The sequence below is a fragment of the Ursus arctos genome, unplaced genomic scaffold, assembly GCF_023065955.2.
Source record: "Ursus arctos isolate Adak ecotype North America unplaced genomic scaffold, UrsArc2.0 scaffold_3, whole genome shotgun sequence".
Classification (NCBI taxonomy): domain Eukaryota; kingdom Metazoa; phylum Chordata; class Mammalia; order Carnivora; family Ursidae; genus Ursus; species Ursus arctos.
The window spans coordinates 12,781,869-12,798,629 of record NW_026622985.1 but is presented as its reverse complement, the minus strand read 5'-3'; the positions used below and the strand labels follow the sequence as shown (position 1 = coordinate 12,798,629).

Sequence of the window (16,761 nt, the reverse complement as noted above, 5' to 3'; positions counted from 1 at the left end):
CTGTTATGAGCCCTTAAGACAATGTCTATCAAATTCTCTGAGAAACTCATAAGAAAAGTTTTATGTGTAGAGGATTTTAATGTTATTTACATCATTTGCTAGGCATCTTGAGCAAGCCTTGTAATCTGATTGACTTTTTATATCCTTACATGTAAACTTACTCTAAAAACCTTTTAACCTAAGAAAAATGACCTGTTTCCTTATTCCATGTATAGTGGGCTTCTTCTAAGCATTTTTTGTGTAGATTTATCTATTATTGAGGGGCTTGTCATTCAAACTGGCCTTGTAGAAGATGAGGTCCCCAGTTTTTTACAGTAAGCCCATCAATTGTTCTTTTGCCAAGTAAGGGCCATAATGAAAGATAAGGCAGCTCTACCTCCTAGGGAGAAATATAGCAGTATTGTCTGTGATGAATACGTAGAATTTACTTAGGCCTAGTTTCTTTCCAAAATGGAATTTGATATACTGGCTGACTAATACTTCTTGGGGACGGGTCCTATTAAGGAGCTCTTATTGTCAGGAATTAGAGTGGGAACAAGAGCAATGGACTCAAGGCTTGGGCTTCAAAAATCTTTCTGCATGTAAAGTGAACCTTGCTTAGAACAAATCCTATTTTATGTCTCTTAACATGATACAGAAGAGTAGGGAACATGAGCATATGTAAGCTATTTTAAGCTGATTGATGCCAACACTAATGGGTATTCCTATTTGAAGTACATTGACATCCTTTTAAAAGTCATTTAGACCGAAAGTTTCTTTTATTGGAGGCAATATGCATTGGTTCTCAACTTTAGCATGCATAGGAAACCTCCTTGAGCTTCATTCCCAAAGTTTTTGACTTAGTATGTCTAAGGTGGGTTGACTTAGTATGTCTAAGGTGGACAGGAAACTTCAATTTTCATAAGCATTGTAGTTGATTGTGGAGCAGGTGGTCTGAGGACATTATAGCATAATTCTTAGGCAAACTGTCAGTCTTGAAACTAGCCAGGTGACCTCTGGCAAGCCACTTAATCTTTGCTAAGCATCTGTGTTCTCACAATAAAATGAAGATTACAATACATAACTATCCTAATATATAACTTTTGGAGTTTTGTAGATTGGATAAGTGAAATACTCAGTTCAGTCCTGGCTCAGAGTATGCACTTCATAAATGACCTCTATAAAAATTAGGTTTGGAGATTCTGGTTCTGGGTAAGATAGAGTAAGCATACTTCTCCCTATCTCTTCCACTGAACACAATGTTAAAACCTGGATAGAATGCATGGAGTATCTCTAAGAGGATGCTGAAAAGTAAGTAGTAGTAGGTGAACTGGGGAAGAACACCAGAATTTACAGTCCCTCTAAAAAAAAATAAAGTACTTCCAAACCAGCAGTAAGTTCACCGGTTTTCTCTACAATGATTTCCTTGCATGGATACAGTGGAGCCTAAAACATGGAAGTGGGCACTAGGAAACAGAGCTGAGCCCTAAGAGATGCCCTTCGTTCCTGAAGTGAGGAGCACGAAAGTGAGCTCTAATAGCAGAGAAAGTGTGGAAATCCTGCGTCTTTGCTTCCTGTCTGTTTTCTCATGCCCTGCCCTACAGACAACCCTGTAGTGGCAGCAGCCGATGAACAGGAACTAAAACTCTGAGGAAGGAGAATTTTCCTCTTTATCTCCGAGCTGTGATTCCCCAAAAAGAAGGGTCAATCCTTGTGGCTTTGGCCTCGACCCTGGAAGAATGCTGGGAAGTAGGCTAAAAAAGGGGAGCCCCAGGGAACTGGACAGAGCCTGCAGAGAGGGATGAGCTTTGGAAAGTGAGCCTTGAAGGTGTTTGTGAACTCCTGCTCTCAGCCCTGAGCTGCACGTTTGCTGATCTGATCCTAACCAGCGCACCAAAGAAGTTGCAAGTGGAGGTAACACACAGATGACTGCCCAGGAGGCAGCCTGACCATAAGTGGGGCACATGCGGGACAGATTCGAACAGCACTGCAAGGGCTTTGAGAACTGAACTAACACTAGAACCGAAGCACACGGAAGGTGGGTAGGGGCTTGCAGCCTGGACCTCACCAGATCAATTGCTTGCTAAAAACAATAACAATAAAAGTTTGCTGTGGGATTTAAACAAGACCCAGAGGCTCATAATAAAATATTTAAAACGTCCAGGATACAATCCAAAATTACTCAGCATATGAAGAAGCAGAGCTTGCATGAGAAAAGACAGTCAATAAATGCCAATGCCAAGAGGACACAGATGTTGGAATTAACTTACAAAGACTTTAAAACAGCTATTATAAAAATGCTCCAACAGGCATCACAGATACTGTTGAAATAAATAGGAAAGGAGAAATGTCCAGCAAAGAAAGAGAAGATGTGAAGAAGAACCAACTAGAAACCGTAGGACCAAGAAATACAACCACCAAATAAAAAAAGAAACCCCTCACTGGATGAGCCCGATAACACAACGGAGATGACAGAGGAGACAGTCAAGGAACTTGAGGATAGATAAATAGAAATTATTCAATCTGAACAACAGAGAGAGGAAAAAAAGATGATCCCCTCCCAAAATATGAGAGAAAGAAAGAACAGATCTTCTGGAGCCTGCAAGACAGTAACAAAAAGTCTAACATTGATGTCATTGTAAGGCCAGGAGGAGACGAGGAGGAGTACATGCTGCAGAAATATTTGAAGACATAGTTGCTGAAAACTTCCCAAACTTGGTGAAAGATAAAAACCTACAGATTTCGTAATTTCAGCAAACCCCAAATAAGATAAACCTGAGTAAACCCAAGTCTTCCCACTGAAAATGAAGGACCAAGAAAAAAGTTTTGAAAGCACCTAGAGGAAAATGATATATTACCTGTGTGGGAACACGGACTCAGCTGACTGCAGATTTTTTTTTTTTTTTTTTTGTCAGAAACTGGAAGCCCAGAGCCAACCGGCACCAAACTGTCAACCCAGAACTCTATGTCCAATAGAAACACTCGTAGGAAATGAAGGTTCATTCAAGACATTCTCCCTCCCCTCCCCTCTTTCCCATCCTTCATCTTCAAACAAACACACACTTCATTATTTCTTTGGGGGGAAATAGCACCTCGTTGGACTACTTCACATGTATTTGGTGCTCAATGTGTCAGGCACTTTCACTGACATTGTTTCATTCCACCTCAGGCAAACTGTTTCAAGCACGTAAGGGATGGTTGTGATCACAGCACTGGAAGCAGTCTCTCTAGAAGCACTGAACAACAGCATGGCTGAGGACAGAACCATAATTACTCTGACCCACTGTTTCATACCAACTTGCACAGAGAACAGAGGTCTGATGAGTCAAATTCAGAGAACGACATCTGAGGGCGCCCTGGTTACCACTGAGTCCAATCACTGAACAGCTTTTTATGCAGCTTATACTATTTCTGGGTGAGGCCAGATTTACAGGTCTAACCTGTGATTTGGTGAAGGCACTTGCTTCTTCTGGAAATGACTTATTCACTCTTAGGGAGGGGAGGGCAGGTTTCTGTTCCTGGACAAGCCTGGAGGCTGCTTCTGGGATCAGGTGTGGTGACAGGGAGGTTTTTAGAAAGGGCGCTCTATGTGATGTTGCTTTTTAAAATCTGGGGGAGTAATGCTGTCTTTATTACTCCTTAAGGAAAGGAGTAAGTGAAGCCCGCGAAAGAGAAATGACACAGCGGAGATGTTCTCTTTACTCCAGGGGACCTCCTTCACTTCTCTGTCCTTTGTGAGATGATTAATGGATTGATTTTATTTAAACTGTGAGAAACAAATGAAACCATTAAATGTTTATATTTCAAGCAAATACATTATTTGAGGTAGTGAAGCTTTCTGTAGGCCACATGGCCTGCCCCGAGCCCATAAATGCTGCTTCTGACTTTCCAACACAACTGCCAAACACTGCCTCCACACATTCTTTATAAAACTTCTTTTCCATTCCAAATCCACTTGGTACTTTCATTATGATCTTGTTAAAATCACAAGATGTCCAAAGGGATGTGCAAGATAGATTTTCTCTTTATTGAGGAGGAGCAAAAGAGGAAGTATATAAAAGCATTTCTATTTGTTATTCCTTCAGGGAGACATATTAAAGAAAAATAGTGACACTTCTATAGGAAGAATATCATTTAATTTGACATTGTTTTAATGGTGAGCATTTGGGGCAAATGTGTATGCTTTTCCTTTATTTTAGCACCTTGTACAACATCCTGGGTAGGGCTTCTGGGACAGATATTATTATTTTATTTACATGTGGAACAAATAAGTGGATGTACCTACAAGATATATGTTGATTATGGGCTTCATATAAGTGTAGACATGTACTTATGATATTGGTTCTCAGAACTAGGTCAGTTTTATCCAGTTTTGTATCTCTGTACGTACTCTCTCTAGACAGGACTTATTATGGGGATCTGATAACTCTTGTTCTATGCTCCCATCTGTAGGCGCATACTTAACTGTAACGAAAACTTCTCGTAAATGACAAACTCAGTCACAGCATTACCCATCCTGACTGTGTGATCTTTCCATCTCTATTCCTTTGTTGCTCCATATGCCTTTGTCTGGAAGCATACAGGTCAGCAAGGAATGATCCTGGGGAACGTGTTGGTAGGCCCTGAACACTTGCGCTCACAGGCAGGTACACGAAAAATGGTGAATTATACATTAAAATCATTTTTCCCTTTTAGATCTTGAATTTGCCCGAACTGGTTGACGACTCCAAGTATAAAACTAACCACCTTCGTGTACAGAATAGAAAAGAGCTTATCAAAACACTATCTGCACGGTAAGCTTGGGTCTACTGTTGGTACATTTAAGAATGAATGTGTCATTAGCATTTGCCTGGTTTGTGTGTGTGTGTGGGGGGTTTGCCTATTTTAGATTAACTTGTAATTCTCTTCCATTTCACAAAATGGTTTGATGGAAAGGTATTTCAAAGCTATGCTTTTTCTTTATTTGAAAGTATTTTACGTGTCTTAATAAGTACTGATGCATAACAATGATATCAATAAGAAAAATCACAATGGCTTGAATTAGATCTCTTCTCTACAGCATGTGTTTGGGTTTAGTCTATTATAAATACTAATAACAACGATACTAATAAAAAATAATTTAACAATTTTTTTTTACCTTTGCTATTTAAGTACTCTACATACCTGATCCCATTTAATCTTTACAGTCATCCTGTGAGGTAAATTCTATTCCCATTTTACAGATGAGGAAACTGAGACAAAGAAAGGTTAAGTCAAAAGTTCTCCTGTGAAATTTGTCATGATGATGTTTTGAAATTGCCAGATTGAGTTTTGGGTCATAAAGGATTAATGTTAATCAATGAGAGTATTTGATTTCCAGATTATTCCGTTCATGTTAGGTTATGCTTTTGTTAAAACCTGCATCAAATCTTCCAAGTTTCCCTCAGAAAAAGGGTACTGATTCTTAATCTTTCCTACCAGTTTCACTTTTGTTTATGTCTAAACTTCTCCATCCAAAGAGTAGGCGTCGTGGTTTTTGTGGATCTAAATGCCCACATGAGCTGTTCTTCAGCGAGGAACATTTTTGTTTTCCTTATGATGCCCATAAATGAAGTCCTTTTGTTCCAATATCATGTCTTGTCGTTTGAAAGGGCCCTTGTCTTCCTCTGGAGTGTGTATCAAAGTTCTTAGACAATAAAATTCTGCTACTGTAATTTTTATTTCTGTCCCCCTGGGATTTGGGCTTCTCTGGGTGGATCAACAACATTCATTACGTATTTGCCCTTCCCTGGACTGGGAGCACTTCTCTGAACTGCTTACATCTCCTCCTTGTGCCCCAGGCCCTTTGATCAATGGGGGCTCTGTGTGGGGCTGATCCACGGAGAACACGGGAACGAGGATGGGGCTCCCCTGTCCTGGTCGTTAGTGAAGTATCAGTCTGATTCTACCAGAGAGCCTAAGAGCCCTCAATCATTAACCTTTCCCCACATGAGAATGGGTCATTTATTTCTGCTTTTTGCCTCTTTGCCTCTCCAGCAGTTTTTAATCCATTTAATTCATTGATAGGACTTTTTCCTTTCACACCACAGTTACCCAGTTTCAATAATAGGCATTTGTGAGAGCCTTATCAAAAGCTCTTTGATAGTCTAAATAAATCATATCCATGCTGTGAGAAGAGTGGACCCAAGAAAAATACAAAACCTCGGCAGATGCAAGTGTCATCTTGTTCTTTAGATGTCAGCACTTTTATAACTTCAAGAACCACAGAGTTAAGTATTGGTGTCCTAGGCCCTTGAAACGTTTATTTCTGGCTAAACTCTGTCCTAGAATTCTGCTGTGGAGAGATTTCTAGCAGCGTCTAACCGATTAATTTCTATTTTCTCTCTTTGGGGTGAATTAAATAATTTGCCATGTCTTTCTTTATCCTCTTCTATATGCGTAAGTGGAAATTTCATCATTTTGGAGCCCTTCAGGTTCTTATGTCTTAATTCAGACGTAACAAGGACTAAGGAATTGATTCCTATGGAAGAAATGAGGAGTAGCCCGAGGAGAGGAAATTTATGGGGGAGGTCACACTGTCCTAGGGTCTGCTGTTCAAACACAGACCACAAGGAGCCCGTGCTGCCCAGAGGTTGGCTTTCCTGCTCTCTGGTGCTAGCACGTTAATGGTTTTTGGTGCTCTCCTGTGGTCCATGGTTCTTCACTCTCTGCCAGCTCAAGTCTCTTCTGCCTGGTGGATCAAACAGTGATGAGCAGGGGAGATTAGGATGTGATTCGTTCCCATTTACAACCCTGTCATGTGTTTTCCTGAGCAGATGTCACTGGATTCATTAGTACCTTTCAGTGCTCGGCATTCAGAAGTGTCTGTGAAAGTACAAACGTGTATCCTTTTCATGAGATGAGTCTATGTTTCCAATGAAATATTCAAAATGTTTAGTGGCTCTCGATTATAGGATTAAGTGTGGTCTTTTTAGTCTGACATCATGGTCTTCCACAGCCTGACACGATCTTTTCTTTCCTCCGTTTTCTCAGCCTAAAACCCCTGCTAGGGCCACACTCCCATCCTGTGTCTTCTGTTCTCTGTCTGGAATGCTTCCCAGACTTACTATTATTCTGAAACACAGTCGTGCTTCAGGGTCCATCCCGTAGCTTCAGGAAACCATCCTCAGACATCTCTATTTGGTGTCCTGGTCAGACGACAACACTTTCAGAAAAGAAGATGTCCTTCCTAGCCTCAGCTCCAGTCTACCAGTTATCTGACCTAAACAGGATCCGCTTTACCTGCTGGGGATGGTGCTGTTCCAGGTGTGCAGAGCACACTGTTCCTTTCATTGGACAGCCGTCTGAGGACCTGTGAATCACAGACACAGTAATGCCCAATCACAGAAAGGATGCAGGGAGAAAGGAAGGGGAGGAACCAGCATTTATTAGATGCCTTGACTTATCAGAGAAGCGTTATTATTCCCACTTTACAGATGAATATTCTGAAATGTATGGAGGTTAGTCTCAAGGTTCCACACAGTGAATAGTTAGAATTCAAAAGGCTGTGTGTCTTTTCCATATGTCCTATTGCCTCCCCACAGAGGTACAGGGAATGTTACTCTGTTTATTTACTCAATAAATATTTATTGAGCACTGGGGATAGAGAATTAAATGAGACAATGTAAGTTGGTGACAAATAATGCAGGAAAGGAAAATGAGGAGTACCAAAGGTTGGTTGTGAGGCTGGCTCTTCCATTTAAGCTGGTCAGGGAGGTCCTCTCTGATAAAGTGACATTCGAGCAGAGTCCTGAAGGAGGTGAGGGAAAGGGCCTTCAGATAACTGGGAGAAGCTTTTTAGGCAGTAGGTACATGGGTGGGAGTTTAAGGAGTAGCAAAGAGGACATTGAGCCTGGAGCTCGGTGATCCAAAGGAAGAGTGGGGGGAAGGTAGGTCCAGAGAGAGAGAGAGGTGGCTCCAGGGAGAGAGTGTGGAGGGAGGTGGGTCCAGGGAGAGAGAGGTGGGTCCAGGGAGAGAGTGTAGAGGGAGGCGGGCCCAAGGAGGGAGTAGGCGGGGAAGGGGATAAAGGAGGGTGGTGGTGGTAGGGGGAAAGCAGGTCTAGGGAAAGAGTGGGGGGAGGCGGGCAGCAAATCATGTTGTAAAAGTTATGATAGACTTTATAATAAAGTAGTTTCTTAAACTTGTGAAATAAAGGAATTATTTTCATCATAAAGTGAGTTTGCTTCTCAGCAACCACTATGTTCTATCTAGCCTGAAGATAAATTTTTTAAAAAGATTTTATTTATTTGAGAGACAGAGAGAACAGAGGGAGAGTGAGAGGGACAAGAAGGCTACCTGTGGAGCAGAGAGCCCGATGCAGGGTTGATCCTAGGACCCTGCGATCATGACATGAGCCAGGGGCAGACACTTCACCGCAGAGCCACCCAGATGCCCCTGAAGACACATTTCAGTTTTACTGAGACATACGTGACACACGACATTGTATAATATAAGGTGTGCAACATAAAGATTCGATATTTGTATATATCGCAAAATGATCTTCGCAATCAGTTTAGTTAACATCCCTCACCTCACATAGTCACACATTTTTTTCTTGTGATGAGAAGTTTTATTTTTATTTATTTATTTTTTTAAAGATTTTATTTATTCGACAGAGAGAGAGATAGCCAGTGAGAGAGGGAACACAAGCAGGGGGAGTGGGAGAGGAAGAAGCAGGCTCCTAGTGGAGGAGCCTGATGTGGGGCTCGATCCCGTCACGCTGGGATCACGCCCTGAGCCGAAGGCAGACGCTTAACCGCTGTGCCACCCAGGCGTCCCGGAAGTTTTAAAATCTACTTTCTTAGCCTTTCAGATACACAGCATTGTTAACTACAGTCACCTTGGTGTTCTCCTATGAAATCTCTAGACTTTGTTTGAAAGCCTACCAGAAATGTCAGCCACTTACCTCACTTTTCTGTTATTCTTGCCAACTGCGGTCTAATGCTCCTTTCTGAGAGCAGCCAGGCTTATTCAGGAAAGCATGTTTTTGTCATCAGCTGAGTTGTCCACGGCCAGCACACACACAGTTCCCCTCAGGTGCTCTCAGGTGTTACTATTCCCCGACCATGGCCGTGAACAAGTTTTTTTTTTTTTTTCCTTTCTTTCTTTTTTTTTTTTCACTTAAAGGTGAGGACTTTTCCCTTGAGCTTGCCATTTTATCCAGGGTGTTGCAGAAAGTCTGTTTACCCAGCTGCGAAGACTGAAACCTATGCAAAGCTAAAGCATGTTAAAAGTCCCCAGCTTAAGCACAGACGAGGTAGAATAGAGACTAATCCAGGGCCCGTTAAAACAAACCCCTTCTTTGCAATGCCAAGGAGCAAGGACTCTGAAGCCTGTGCTACTCACGCCCTGGATCAGCATTTTTGCAATTGTAAGGGCCTCAAGGGAGAGATTGAAAATCATGGTTTGCGTTGAAACCAAGAAGAGAAGTATAAAGATGTAGTGTTGGGAGTTGGGGAGAAATAATAGGAAGACATGAAATGAGGAGGAAGGAAATGAGAAATGATGGAGAAAATAGAAATACAATTCGTTTTATTTCTCTCCCTTCCTTTCTCCACCATTACTGACCACTGACCATGTGCACTTGTCCTGCAGCTACAGAGGTGGAGGAAGAGATCTGGGCTCTTGAGGAGTTCATGATCTAAGTAGGAAAATAAACAAGTAAAGCAGTCGTTTAAGTAGTATGTGCTAAGTGCCGTGGAAAGCATACAGAGAAGGGACAACTACTTCAATGTGGGTAAATCAAGGAAGGCTTCGTGGAGGTGGTGCCACCTGAGGTGAGTCTTAAAGGACAAACAGAAGTAGGTGAAGGAAAAAAAGATACCTCAAAGGAGGAAATATTGGATGGAGTGTAATTTCGTAGGGAGAAAACACAACATGTCGTAGGAGAAGAAAAATAAAGTAGCTTGGAAAGAAACTGATGACAGCTTTTAAATTGCTTTTTGAAAAATGCTACACGTGTTCAACAAATGTATGTCAGTATAGTCCTAGTGAAGGCATAACTAAAAAGTTGGCTACACTAAGATGATATAAATAAAAATTAACAGCGTCAGATAAATTTACCTTTTAAAATGCTGTGGCCATTCCTTTGATGAAATAAGTAATTCTTTTTGGTTTTGAATGATCTGGTTTTTCTTAAGCTTCTGATATGTTATTGAATATTTACTTATTTTCAGAGTTTACTGTATTAAAATATTGTGAAATTAAATGCCATAGTTTACAGGCCTTCTAAAGGGAAGTGCTAAACAAATATTTGTTGAATTGAATCAAAGGTTTATTAAAGAGCTCCATCTTAACTGATCACTTCCAAAAACTTGTTGTCAAATTAGTTTTAATTGGCCTTTTCAGAATTTTGGAGAGTTGGACCTAGAGCATTTTTTGGCTGTTGATAGAAGGATTGTAATGTCAGAGGTGCCTAAATGTTAATTTTTAAAAACTGACATCTTGGGGTGCCTTGGTGGCACAGTCGTTAAGTGTCTGCCTTCGGCTCAGGGCGTGATCCCAGCATTCTGGGATCGAGCCCCACATCAGGTTCCTCCGCTAGGAGCCTGCTTCTTCCTCTCCCACTCCCCCTGCTTATGTTCCCTCTCTCACTGGCTGTCTCTCTATGTCAAATTAATAAATAAAATCTTAAAAAAAAAAAAAAATACCCTGACATCTTGGTACCAGTCACGCAAATTTGGTCTTTCTGCTTCCCTGCCTAGGTCTTTCAGGGGGTCTCCACAGCTTTGAGGAGAAAGTTTAAACTATTTACCTTTTTTTTTTTTTTTAGATTTATTTATTCATTTTAGAGAGGTGAGGCGGCAGGGCAGAGGGAGAAAGAGAGAGAGAGTCTCAGGCAGATTCTGTGTTGAGCATGGAGCCCGAAGTGGGGCTCGACCCTATGACCCTGAGATTATGACCTGAGCCCAAACCAAGGGTCAGATTATGCCACCCAGGTGCCCCTATTTACCTTACCACACGTAATCGCCTCCCACCTTGTTGCAACTCCTTATAATGTGGCCTGATGTTTTAATCCTGTGTCTTCTCATCTGCTCATTGCTTTTCACTAAGAGGGTGAAGCTTCTTTATCTCCCTGGCTGCTACCTTCAAAATGAACACATGATTCGGAGTTGTTCCTGCTTCACTTGTCTGTTGTAAGCAGCCCCTCTCGTGCTGCTGCGTCCAAGCATCTACTGTCCTCAACTATCATCTGTTGTCCTCCTTGACAAGACAGTCAATTTCTAAATTTCTTAATCGTGGAATTTCTTAATTTCTTACTTTTTAAAGACTGTGTTTTTAAGAGCCAGTTTAGGTTCACAGCACTATTGAGAGGAAGGTACAGAGAGTTTCCATGTGACCCCCGCCCCCACCCGTGCACAGCCTTGCCACTGTCAACGCCCCCACCAGAGGAGGACATCTGTTGCAATTGATGAATCTACACCAACGCACCATAAGAGACTATATCTTTTTTGATTTTTATTTCTAATGTCTCTTAGGGCTTCCAGCACTCAAAAAAGAAATGTTCTTTTATTTAGTGAATGTATGAACCTAGAAGGGGTAAAACCATCCAAGTTTGGCCAAAAGGAAAAGGGAAAATTCCCAATGTCAGGTCTAAATAAAAAGAGAACAATGATGGCCGGAAACACGAACTGTTTCTAAACTAACCTAAGAGGACTGTATTGTGATCACAGAAAGTCAAAAGGCCTGAATGTGAGGCCGGAGTCTTCACTGACTAACTCTCTGGCCTTGAGCTGGTCCTCTGATTCCTCTGAGCCTTGGGTCCTCCTGTGAATATGACATGCATATAACAATTCCTACATCATCCTGAGAATTAAAATCCAGAACACACATGAAAGCAGTTTCACAACACTTAGCACACAGCAGAGCTGTCTGTTTTAGGAGAATCTCAATCCCTCAGCATCCTAAATCACAGTTCCTCAATTTTTTTTACCGTCAAATTTCTCCTATATCTTTTTTTACTCATGAACCCCCCTATTTTTGAGAAATTTTTCTCTCCCAATGAATTCCACAATATTTATTTAATAAAGTTCTCTGTAAATGCCAATCAAATCCTGATCAGGATGCTTTAACAAGTGTTAGTGTACTGATTTAATTCCAGTGACAGGAAAGCATGATATTGTGTAGTTGGCCTTTGTGGCCTTGTTGCAACTAAATAGATGATTTCTGTTAAACTCTTCTGAAATATTAAAAATAGCTCACAAGTCCTGGAATACATTTAACTTTGTACTACATTCTTAATAAAGATTATTAATAGTGCTTAGTTTTTTTAAACCCAAAGTAGACCTTAATGGCTCATAGTCTATTCCCTTTCAAGAGACACTTGTTTCTCAGTGTGGGCAATGAATTGGAATTTGGGAAAACTCCACTTAAGTTATTCCTTGCATTTGTGGCTGTACCCTCATAAAGAATGAGACATTTTGTGTTCCTTCATTGCTATGTGGTATTAATAGCCCCTGTGAAAACTTCAGCCGGGGCCTTTGAACTCGGAAGTAAAATATATCCATGAGTTCCCCTGTGTCATTTTTATGGTTAAGTTTTTCAAAGTTTTAATGGATATTTTTGGCTTTCCTGAAAGCTGTTGAACTTAATTTTCTGCTAAACAACATCTATAATTTCCTTAATTTTTACTCTTAGTAGAAAACGAAGCTACAGTTGACCCTTGAACAAAACGAGTTTGAACCTCACAGGTTTGCGTACTTTTTTTCGATAAATACAGGACAGGACTGTAAATGTACTTTCTCTTTCTTGTGATTTTCCTAATAATGTCTTCTTTTCTCTAGCTAACTTTCTTGTAAGAATGCAGTATATAACACATGTAACATTCAAAATGTGTATTAATCAACTGTTCGTGTTATCAGTAAGGCTTCTGGTCAACAGTAGGCTATTAGTGGTGAAATTTTAGGGAAGTCAAAAGTTATACACAGATTTTCAACTGTGTGGGGGGTTGGTGCCCCTGACATCTGTGCTGTTCTTTTTAAAAATTTTTATTTATTTGTTAGAGAGAGAGAGCACAAGTGGGCAGAGAGGCAGAGGGGCAGAGGAAGAGAGAGAGAAAGACTCACTGCTGAGTAGGGAGTCCGACATGGGGCTTGATCCTAGAACCCTGGGATCATGACCTGAGCCCACGGCAGATGCTTAACCGACTGGGCCACTCAGTTCACCCCTAGCCTCTGTACTGTTTAAAGGTCAACTCTACTTTATATTTAATTTCTAGCAGCTGTCTATCATTTACTCCTTCCCCCTTTCTTAAGTCCCTATTTTAGTCCTTCCTCCTGTCTTCCTTTCCTGGCTCCATCTTCCTATCCTTATCCTATGTTTTACAATTTGAACTGTTTTAAAACGAAACTACAAATGGATATTATGGCACCTTCCTAATTGGATTTCGCTTATTTGCATGAAGGCTTCATTGAATAAGTGGTTTGCTTAGAAAACAGGATTTTATCAGTGCTCACCTAGAGGATAGAACTTAGAAGGACTGGAAGGAACCTCTATTCCATAGAATATAACCCTTTCTTACACATAGCTTGCTGATTTCAGGGGTTAGGCAATTATAGATTTTTAAAAAAAGATTTATTTATTTTAGAGAGGTGGTGGGGAGGGGCAGAGGGAGAGGGAGAGAATCTCCAGCAGACTCCCCACTGAGCACTCTTACTCCTTAGTGTAAGTTTTCTCAGACTTTCTCCTCCGACTAGATTTCACTGTGGAGAAAGTGGAGAAATCATTAAATCTCAGGCTGTCTAAGCGAAGCGAAGAGCAGAGTGAAAGGCTGAGAGCAGTCACAGTCAGGAGCCCCAGGGATCAAGTTCCCCTCGCTGATACTTCTGCCAGGGCTGGGAGGCTGGGGAAGTCTCTTTTAACTCTGATTCATTCCTCCCCTCTCTAAACCTGGCAACCTTCGACTCTCCCATGTCTACATGTTTTTAATATATATAGATAAACTTATTGTTTGCTCCCTCTGAAACTCTTTGGTTGGTCTACTATTCTCTTTCCCATATGATCACATTTTTAAAATCTTCCTGCCAGCCTTCCCCCACCCTGACTTCTATTAGTATCTTATGAGGCTGCATTTCATGTGATTTATGTCTATCCTCAACCTACATGTTTAGTTTATTGCCACTTCCCCCCCTACCTCTTATAATGCTTTGAATCATATTATGGTAGGTTTATCTGGCATTCACTGCAGAAGGCCGATGGGGATAAATGGATCTGATGTTTTGGTGAGGGTCACATTTGTTTTTTTATGCATTCCATGGCAGCTTGGCCATTATCAGCTAATAGATGGTTCCTTGTAAAATGTCTATATTTTATGTGGTACATTTTCTGAATGTTGGTTCTTTGGAGATAGATTTAAGTGGCTCTGTGTTGTTACTATAAAATCAGGCTGGAGGGAAAAAGAATGAAAGAAACACAGCCCTGGAATGTATCCTTTTGGCTTACAGGATGCTAGGGGAACTACTGCAACTCCAAACAGGCTCCTCGTGACCAGGGCGCTTTCCTTCCTGTTAAGAGAATTCTTTGTGACTGAGAATCAAATGATATCTTTAAGTGAGTCAGGATGAAATGGAATGTCATTTCCCTCCTCCCCATCCCCCCCCTTTTTTTTCTTTCCAGGAGGGCTGTAAACCATTCCATGCTGCCTTTTAGTAGAAAGAATTAGATGGTAGTGGTGGGATATTTGTATGTATGTGCGGGGGCGGTGGGGGGCAGGGAGGGGGCGATGGTGGTGGGAGGGAGTCCAGTAAACTCTGTTTCCCTGGATAAAACATTTAATACCCTCGTTTCTCCATTGGAACTTAATGTATATTTTTAGATTTATAGAATGTTAGAGTCCTAAACACTTGGGGAGCTGGATAGAGCTTCAGATACCGTTGGACTTAACCCCTTCCTAAGAGTAGGAACTACAGTTTAACAGCTTCATGGCTAGAGGCTCTGTGCTATCCGGTGGGAGACTCCACAAAGCTAACTCAAAAGGTCTTCCTTTTGGGAGGATGTAGGTACAGTTCTCCAGACTTTTCTGGCTGACCTTGTTTTGCTCTTGACTTTTGAATTGGACAGAGAATCTGGAGTTTGACTCACTCTCTTGACACTCTGGTTTGCTCCTCAGATTCCCAGACTCGTCCCTGCCCTGCCCGATTTCCTGCCTGCCTTAGACTCAGGCTGAGTTCTGTTCGGCAACTACTTTGCCCCTGCTTGCATTCTATTCTTATCTCCTCTTAGCTTTGGTGCTCTAGCATAGGCCTTCCTCTGGTCTTTGATCTTGCATTAACTGATGTTTCTAGTAAGAGCTGACTCCACCTCTCCTCCAGCGCTGACAGCTGACATCCCTGCTGAGGCTTGATTTCCACCAGCTGTCCAGCATCCTGGACCATTTCCCTGGTGACCAGCTGCTCCTGACCGCGTTCACCTGGACAGTCCACAGTAGTCCTGGCAAGCTGCTCACTGCTCTCCATGTCAGACTAAACCTACCTTAGTTCTAGTTTAACATGTTTTGGCCAATAACGCACAGCCCATCAGTGAGGCTCACATTGGCGATCTCCTGATTATCAGTGCCTTTTCCATAGTACAAAGAGAATAACTACTTTTTCCTCTTTAACTGTAAATGTTATATTTAGAATAATACTGGCCAGGGAAAGAAAATAAGTGGACATTCTGCACCTCACCCCCACATTGACAAACACAGACGCAGACACACACACACAACTTTTAATCTTCGAATTTATAAAATTTACATTTTCCATTCTTAATGATTTTCTTCCCTCTATTGTGAATTGTTTTTCTTCTCATTTGCTAACTTTGGAAAGAAAAATCCAGACATTGGAATGTCTGAGTTTATTTAAGTCTCAGTACTCTGTTCAATTTAATGAAGGGAAACAAAAAAGGGAAAATCAGAGTGCTGGCCTGGATCTTCATGGCCCTGCGGTTGACCCTTTCTGGTGGTCATTGATATATACTATATCTGCAAAATAAGAGTAATTGATTGTTCCAAGCTATTTTTTTTAAAGATTTTATTTATTTATTTGACAGAGATAGAGACAGCCAGCGAGAGAGGGAACACAAGCAGGGGGAGTGGGAGAGGAAGAAGCAGACTCATAGCGAAAGAGCCTGATGTGGAGCTCGATCCCACAATGCCGGGATCACGCCCTGAGCCGAAGGCAGGCGCTTAACCGCTGTGCCACCCAGGCGCCCCGTTCCAAGCTATTTTTAAACGTGTCAGGGTATAGAAATATACTCTAAAATATGGAAAGTTAGAACTGTTAGAAAATTAGGAATTGTGAGAAACTTAATTTTTATAATAATTTAACATGCTATTTTCTGAAATACATTAAGAGAGAAAAAGAGGGCTTATTGAGTGAGATGGAAGTAGTAGATCTATGTCACACTGCATACCCAGCGAACAGAGAGCACAGCCTTTTCTAGTGTCTATGGAACATTTACAAACACTGATGATAGACTAGGCTACAGAAAAAGAAAAAAAAATCGTAGTAAGTTTCAACAAAGAAAAGCCAACTACAATGAAATATTCTAAAAATCAATAATAAATTTAGAAATACAAGCATAGATAAAACTATAGAACACAGTGTATAAGTAAACAAATTTTAAATAGGATTAAAATTTTAAAATCTTAGTTAACTGTTGTGGTATGGCAAACCATCCTAAAACTTAAGGCTTTAAAATGAGTCTGCAAACTTTTTCTATAAAGGGTTAGATAGTAAATATTTTTGGCTTTTGGGGACTAAATGATCTCCACCCCATCTGCCTTAA

At 41.1% G+C, this 16,761-nt stretch overlaps 1 protein-coding gene across 9 annotated transcripts in view; it reads left to right on the top strand.

Moving 5' to 3' along the window:
* SUGCT (succinyl-CoA:glutarate-CoA transferase) overlaps nt 1-16,761 on the top strand; it is a 756,457-nt gene that overhangs the window by 286,180 nt on the left and 453,516 nt on the right. For all 9 annotated transcript variants that reach the window (XR_006409930.3, XR_008956284.1, XR_003317135.4 and 6 more), the window contains one exon: nt 4,675-4,772. Coding sequence is in view for 5 of the 9 variants with exons in the window: in XM_026502829.4 (XP_026358614.1) it covers nt 4,675-4,772 (98 nt within the window). In the remaining 4 variants the exon portion in view is untranslated. The remainder of the gene's footprint in view (nt 1-4,674; nt 4,773-16,761) is intronic.